General features: G+C 42.7%; 1 protein-coding gene across 1 annotated transcript; it reads left to right on the forward strand.

Moving 5' to 3' along the window:
• The first annotated feature begins 1,556 nt into the window (after window positions 1-1,556).
• GLRX2 (glutaredoxin 2) lies at window positions 1,557-8,031 on the forward strand. The gene is made up of 4 exons (XM_054576580.1): window positions 1,557-1,745; window positions 4,615-4,678; window positions 6,761-6,937; window positions 7,813-8,031. The coding sequence occupies exons 1-4, from the start codon at window positions 1,657-1,659 to the stop codon at window positions 7,927-7,929; spliced, it is 447 nt and encodes a 148-aa protein (XP_054432555.1). The 5' UTR covers window positions 1,557-1,656; the 3' UTR covers window positions 7,930-8,031.

The following is an 8,031-nucleotide window of genomic DNA, read 5'->3' on the forward strand; positions in this document are numbered from 1 at the left end:
ATCAATACATTCTTGATCTACCTATCTGGTCATCTCCCATCAGGTTCACACCGACCCTGTAAACCTAAAGCCCGCATAGTTCTTAATGTGCTATTGCAGACATCACAGTTTTGGCCAAAATCATTACTTCTGTAACCACCTGATCAAACACGAAGAAGCTGAAAGTTATAATATGGTTAATCTGCATAACATTTTTGTCTAAAGTACTTTCATTGCAGGATCCCCTTTTCAAAAAATCTGTTGAATGAATTCTGTACTTAAACATAAGCCATCTCTACTATATTAAAATTATGACCTGATTGTTTTATAGCTCATAATGATCTTTATTTTGTAAGACTATTTGAGGCAAATAAGGTAAGTCTACTTCAAAACTAAAAGGACACAGTACATTTCCTAAATAGTTATCTGCTGATACAAAACAAAACCCCACAACGCTATAAATAATATATCTCAATTTTTAAAGTTAATTTTGGATTCATGAAGAATGACTTCACACCTTTTGGGATATTTGTTTTTATAGCTCACTTTCACCCTTTTATGAAATCATGAGGCATGGCCCACTTGAAAAAGTAGAAAAAGAACTGTCAGAAACATAAGTTCTATTTTGGTAGCTTGGTAACATGAATCTTAAACTTAGCTACCTGAGCATGAAGGATCATAAAAAATGTGGATTATTTTAATAATTGTTCAAAATTTTAGGCATACTATTTGATCTTTGACCTTGAACTAGATTTGTATCCTCAGTAAATAAAAATGAAGGCCTATCCACTTCATCTTATATAGCTACCCATAGAGGGCTACTATTACCACGACTGTGTGGGCGGGTCTTGCCATTAGAAGCACTGGCCTGTTTTCAAAGCCATGGCGACACACCTCTCGCTCTTTTAAGTTTTATTTTCTAATATGTTTTAATTTCACTTTTATTTTAAATTCTTTGGAATGAACATTCTATATTAAATTACTTTTTTCTTTCAATTGCGAATGTAAAATCCAACATTCCCAAGACTGCTATGGGTTCTCAACCAATGGCCTTATTTTAAGATTGACATATTTAAAGACCTAGACCTGCCAGACAGGAAGTAGTGACAACGCTTTCATCCTTAGGTAAACATTCCAGGCCCTTTACTACTTTGGGTCGGTCACTATTTTTCTTCTCTGCTTGGCCAGAATGTTGGCCACAATCTCACATACTGTCCATAGGTGCCTGTGAGCCTTTACGAGCGTCCCCAACCTTGAAAGAAACAGGGGCTTGGACAAGACCTGGAGACCAACAGGTGAGACGCGGGCGGGCAGTCAGGCGGCTGCTTATAAGTGGGAAAGACTCGGCTGGATTCCGCGCTCCCGGGCCGGCCGCACGCTGGCCACCGGGAAGCGGGGAGTCTCGCTGCCGAGACCCTGACACCTGCACCAGCGCTGGCAGCCCAGAGAGGCGGGACCAGGGATGCAGAGGCGAGGCCTGTCGGCCGGGGCGTACCCGGGGGCTAAGGGGGCGGGGCCTTTGCGCGTGGGCGTGGTCGGCTGACACGGACGTTTGCGTTGCGTGTGGGGGCGAGGCCGACGTGTGGGGGCGGGGCCTGCCGGCGGAGGGTGACTCTCCGGGGCCGCGGTCTGTTCTATCTCCTCGGTTTGCCGCGGTCCCGGACCCGCGCTCGGACCATGATCGGACGCCGCGCGGCTCTGGCGGGGACGCGGCTCGCCCGAAGCGGGAGCGGCTTGGCCAGCCAGCTCGACGGGGCGGCCTCGAGGTACAGGGCGCGGTGGGCAAGGCCGGCAGGGAGGGCTCAGCGGGGCGCGGAGGCCTCGCATCTCTTCTCCCGGCGCCAAGTGGACCTGGCGTCCCATCGGCCCGGGCTCCGAAAGGGCGCGGAGAGGATGGTGACCTGAGCAACTAAACAAGCCTCAACATACTTGAGCCGTGTGCTCTTGGGCAACTCCCCGCCCTCCATGGTTCCCAGATAGAATTCAAGCTGCCCTAATAATTTAGGATTTCAGGCACACAGCGAATAATTGTTTAGCCTATGTATATCCCAAATATTGCACGGGACATTCTCAGACTAAACATTATTTGCTGTGTATCTGAAATTGTAATAGTGTATTGTGCATTTGTATTTGCTGACGCTGCAGGAAGTGAAGGGGGCGCTTCCTGCTAAGTGGCCACGTCTTTGAGGATAAGGACTGCGACATTGACGTTGAGGCCCCTCTGGCTGCACAGAGGACAGTGCTTTCTCTGAACTGCCTAGCTCCTCATACCCGTCGGCCGCTGGGCTGGTGTGGGAGACCCGCCCCCTGGGGTGACGTTGGCCCACCCCACGGTCGCAGCTCTCCCGCCAGCTCGCCCAACTGTGCGGCCGCTGCATCTCTCCCTCTGCCTGGGATCTCTTCCTACCCTCTCGTTCTGGTAGCTTTTACCAGTTTTGCAAGACCCTGGGAACTCTTGAACTTTCTGTGCCAAGCTAGAAAGCTGCTGATCACCCCCGTGTCTATGTGGCTGAACTTTGAGACCCTTAAAGGTGTGTTTTTCCGATTATATGTTCTAGGACATTTAGCAATTTGCTTACTTAGCACATAGTAGGTTTATTGTGCACTGCTTATGTCCCTTTCCTTAATAGGTGATAACTTTTGACCGCTCAACTAGCATTAAGGAACAAGTTCCCTTCCAGAAACTCTTTCACTTGGCAGGGAAGGGCGTGATATTTCAGGATGCACCCTCCACATGGTTTTACTACCCAAGGAAACCTCTGACAAAAGAACTGCCTCAATAGTGAAAATTGTAGCTAAGTTGGCTGCAGTCTCCTTAGCTTGCTTCTACCAGCCCCTCTCTGAGATAAGCACACAGGCAGGCCCTTTTTGTCTTAAAAGTCTCCTTGCTAAACTATTGGGAAGCAAGAAACAATAGATTGTAAGCATTGGGGAGTTTTAATGTTACAATGTTCCCTTGCAGTGTTTTCTGTTTTTGACTATGGCTATGTAGATGCTCATCATCCAAGCATAATATGTAAAAAGCCATTTAAAGTGGATTCTTAAAACAATTCTAAAGTTTCATGCTATACAGAAAAAAAAAGTTTTGATGGGTACCTTTTAAAAGAGGAAACTAAATAGTAGCTTACTTTTATATTTGACAGCATTTAAATTTTAAGTGCTCTCACAATGAATGAATGAAGTGTTTGGAGGGAGAAATTTTTGTATCAAATCTTGAGTATTGCAACATAATGATAAGAATATTTTCTGAACTATTGAAGGTTTAATTCATTATTTTACTCTTAATCCCTACATATTCTAGTGATTTTTTTGAAGCCTCTATTAGTTTATAACCCTTTCACAAGATTTGTAACTTCACTCTGCAGTTAGTTTGCCTCGTGATGTTTGGTATTTTTCCAACCATGCTATAGGGCCTGGCTGATCAACAAAGAGTAAGTGGCCCTGGACAGGTAGCTCAGCTGGTTAGAGCAACATCCTCATATGCCAAGGTTGCAGGTTTGATATCCCCAAGAATCAACCAATGAATGCATCAATAAGTGGAAAAACAAATCGATGTCTCTCTCTCCCCCTCTTCTTCTCTCTCTAAAAATTAATAAGTACAATTTAAGGGGGGAAAAAAGAAAGAAAGGGGCTAGGGAAAGGTTCTGGGGATAGGCTGAGAGACTTGATGATATTAGACAATTTCTTAGTGAACATTTTCCTGTTAAAACAGATGCTTCGTGTTACGATCTCCCAACAGCTAGGTTTCAGATGATAAATACTGAGATAATGAGAGTTTCTGTAATTAGGAAATAACAATAGTAACATCAAACATTACTGAACATTTACTTTGTTGAAGGAACTGTTCTGCTTTCTGTATAACAATTTGTTTAACCTTCACAAAACCCTCTGAGGTGGGAGTGAATACTGATCCCAATTTACAGATTGAGAAACTTGGGACTATGGATTATTGTGGCCAAGGTACCTTAATTTTCTTAAATTTTTTTTCACTTTTAAAGGCATTGTATTTTTTCCATTTTTTAATTTTTTAAGTTACATTTATTGAGGTAACATTAGTTAATATCATATTTCAGATATCATTATAATTCGATAACTGTAAAAATCTTTGAATCTTTGTAGGTTCTCTTTCATAGAGTGTTGATGGAGTTTTGGCACATTTTAATAAGGAAGTGGAAACTATATATATATTTTAAAGAATTTACTTATTTATTTTTTGAAAGAGGGGAAGGGAGGGAAAAAGAGAGGGAGAGAAACATAGATGTGCAAGAGAAACATCGATATGTTGCCTCTCATTTGCGCCCCAACTGGGGACCTGGCCCAGAAACTATATATTTTTTTAACCAGTAGTTAAGTCATGAGCCAATTATTAGGACATTCTTTGAAATTTGGTGCCAGGCTTTAACACAGTAAATGTGATTTTATCAGGTAATTAAGAGCATGAGGCTCATTAGAGAAGCACACAAGCCCTTTTGGTTTAGTATACAAATAATTTTGTACTGATAAGTAAAACCTTTTTTTTCTGTTTCATAAGTTTGGACTTATATTTTGCATATTAGGTTTTTTTCAAATGTATCTCATCTGATATATTATCTTTACTGTTTAATAAACTGTGCTACCTTGAACAATTCCTTTCAGGATGGGGAACAGCATGTCATCGTCCTTGGGGAAGCCAGGAGCTACTCCCATGAGTCAGATCCAAGTGAGTCATGTGGGGACAGGGAAGCACTGTCCTGTGTAGAAAAAGCATTGTGTCTTACACATTGAATATGCTTATTCAGTATCCAGACTTGACATAGTTCAGTGACTGAATTACTAAATTAATATACGTATATGTTAAAATCTGCTGTCAAAATAATCCATATGACAAAAAAGCTCTACATAATTTGGTAGTCAAAATTGATGAGACTTATTAGTGGAGCCTTTTTTCCTCCATGTTGGGTCTGTGCTTGGTGGCTTCTTTCCCTCATATCTGCCTCGGGTCACGCTGCCGTTTGCCAGGGGTGCCTTGCGATTTTGGAAAGCTGTAGCACAAACACCTTTCTTCCCTAACTCAGAACCTAGTACACGGTAATTACTCTGTTAACAGACTTCTCAGGTATACTGTTCCCTGCTTTCAGCTGTTGTCTTTTCTTTTCTTTTTCCTTCCTTCCTTCCTTCCTTCCTTTCTTTCTTTTCTTCCTTCCTTCCTTTTTCTTCTTTTCTCTCTCTCCTCTCTCTCTCTTTCTTTCCACTGCAAACTCCAGTTAATCCTACCTTAGAAAATTTCTCTAGTCTGTATGTTTTTCTTTGCTTGCAGCCTACAAGACAGGCATGTTTTTCTTTGTTTCTCACCACGAACCACTGCCATACACATAACATTTCTGCCTTTATTTGGCTAAAACAGTTTTCACTCGGAGCTGTCGATGAGACAGCAATGTCAGGAACCTCCTGTGAGGGATGTCCCTCTTTTAAAATAAGAATATAAATCTTGAACTATTTAGCAAGGCAGGGATTGAGGAGAAGTGAGAGGGAGAGTTCCAGAAAGTTTGGTCCTGTCGTCGCGTTCCGCTGTGTCTGGAGTTTCTCCCTCAGTGTTGGTAGTGCCCGCAAGCTCCCAGGCTGCCCACGCCCCTCTCAGGGATGGTTTCCATGTGCCTGTGTCCTGAGGCTTTGGTGTTGGGACAGGCCAGATAAAATCCCAATATTGTGAACATCTCAGCCTCAGTTTTCTCATCTATTAAGTGGATTCATTAATGCCCCTCTGGTCTGGCTGGCTCTTCCTGAGAAAGACTTTTACACTAAATACTAGAGTAAGCAGAAGGGGAAGCATAAAAATAAACCAACTTGCAGGCAGTTGGAGAGGGACTCTGAACCTGTCTGACACCTGAGAGTGGCTGTTAACTTCTGAATCATTGCCCGGGGACTCTGCTTTCTGATCTTGGGCCTTGATCTTGAAGATGCTGCTATGACCCACGTAAGAATAATGTAGACAGATGCCTGGGTCCTCACCTATCCATCCAGAATCTCTTGAAGGACCTGGACCTTCATATATTTAGAAACAAGAAACAAAACATTTCATAGGCCATGCAGGTGCCTCGCAAAGTCTTGGGTATGTGTGACAAAGGCCTGGAGAGTATTTTCCAAACCAGGCTGATTCCATCTGGGAAGGTTTTTAAAAACTCTACTTCCAACCTACTGGATTAGCATTTCTGGAAGTAGCTTTTCCAGCAACAGTATAAGAACACCTTATTTCTACAGTAATGATAGTTTTCTTTACTATGAAGGAGAGATGCAGGAAGGAGTAGAAGTTGAGAGGGGTTAGCAGTTGTTTCTGCCTGATCAGGGAAAGCCATACATTTAAAGAGAAATCATCCATCAGTCCTCAACACTGAAGATTGTGGAAGGTGAGGAGTTCACTCTTGAACACGTACTAAGTATTTGAGAAGCAAAACAACACAGGTTAAGTGCTTGGGCTATGGAACCAGACTTGCCTAGATTCAAATCCCAGCTGTGTTGCTGAGTAGCTGAGACAATGAGTAAGTTACTTACCTTCTTCTGTACCTTACTTATTTCTCCATGCCAACTCTCTCTTTCTGTTACATTCTTTTTTCCTAATACTCTTGCTCTGAAATGAGTACCTTTACCCTCACGCTACAGAAGAGAAAGTAGATGATGGAGACTTAGTTTGAGCCCTGAATCAGTTGTGAGACCCTAGAATTCATACCCTTTCCATCGTATCATTATTTCTTTCCAAAAGGTAATGTGTGCCATTAAAATGATTTTTTTGTTTGTTTTACTTCAGGAAACAGTTTCTAACAATTGTGTGGTGATTTTCTCAAAAACATCTTGTTCTTACTGTACAATGGCAAAAAAACTTTTCCAAGACATGAATGTTAACTGCAAAGTGGTAGAACTGGATATGCTTGAATATGGAAGCCAGTTTCAAGATGCCCTTTACAAAATGACTGGAGAAAGAACCGTGAGTCCAGTCTCTGTGGGGCTTTCCTGCCAAGCAGGTGGTGACCTGGGCGGGACGGGGCGGGGGGGTCCACCCTGGTGTTAGGAAACGAGGTACAGGCATTCTCTTAGAATCTTACATTGATGAAGAAATGACAGATCTGGGAACCAGGTTCATAGACTAGAATCAGCAGAGTTAATTTATCATTATAATTGCTGTGTGTGTGTGTGTGTGTGTGTGTGTGTGTGTGTGTGTGTCTGTCTGGACCCGCAGGGTATGGGGGAGTCATGGGGGAGTCATGCTTGTCCATGAATCTTGAAGTTCCTCCTGGAGCTCTCTCCCTCCCTTGGACGGAACAGACCAGGGGTCCATCTTCAGTGGCTGCTCCAGTAGTTGTGCCTCATGCTCATGTGCTTAAATTCTTGAAATTTGTGGATTTTTCCATAATATTCATTATGAAGAAATTATACAATGCTGCCATTTTCCTTCATATGTGCATGGAAGAAATGTATAGTGTGCTCTTCCCCTTTAGTAAACAACTGTAAGAAACTTAAACATGATTAATAACTAGAGTCTGTGGTATTTTACCTTTTATACGGCACAGTGATCAGGAAGGGCTTAGAGTCAACTTGTCCTATGTTTAAACCCCAGCTCTGTCACTTACCATGACTGTGATCTTAGACAAGTACCTGCGTCTCATGTCCCTCCAAAAGAAGACTAAAAATTGCCCCCTAACCAAGGAGTGGAAAGGTTGAAATTGCTGATTTGGGAAAGAGCTTACTCAGTGGGGCCGCTGGCCTGTAACAGTACCCAGACTGTGGGCACCTGTCATCATTGTGAGGAATGGCTCTCTACTCCTGACACCAGGGTGACACCTGATCCCCTTTATCCAACAGGTGCCAAGAATATTTGTCAATGGAACTTTCATCGGAGGCGCCACTGATACCCACAGGCTTCACCAAGAAGGGAAGTTGCTTCCATTGGTTCATCAGTGTTACTTAAAAAAAAAGTAAGAATTTCAGTGACAGTGTTTCAGGATGTTTACACATGTGAGTTATCAATCATCATGAAAAAGTTGTAAAAATAATGAACAATAAATCTCTCTGGAAACCTCA

The sequence above is a fragment of the Pteronotus mesoamericanus genome, unplaced genomic scaffold (genome assembly GCF_021234165.1).
Source record: "Pteronotus mesoamericanus isolate MK-2021 breed Mesoamerican mustached bat unplaced genomic scaffold, CSHL_Meso_final contig_347, whole genome shotgun sequence".
NCBI classification, from domain to species: Eukaryota; Metazoa; Chordata; class Mammalia; order Chiroptera; family Mormoopidae; genus Pteronotus; species Pteronotus mesoamericanus.

Coding starts and splice junctions, on each gene's coding strand:
- GLRX2 (XM_054576580.1), top strand. CDS start 1,657: ATGATCGGACGCCGCGCGGCTCTGGCGGGGACGCGGCTCGCCCGAAGC. Junction 1,746..4,614: donor CTCGACGGGGCGGCCTCGAG/GTACAGGGCGCG, acceptor AATTCCTTTCAG/GATGGGGAACAGCATGTCAT. Junction 6,938..7,812: donor AAATGACTGGAGAAAGAACC/GTGAGTCCAGTC, acceptor TTTATCCAACAG/GTGCCAAGAATATTTGTCAA.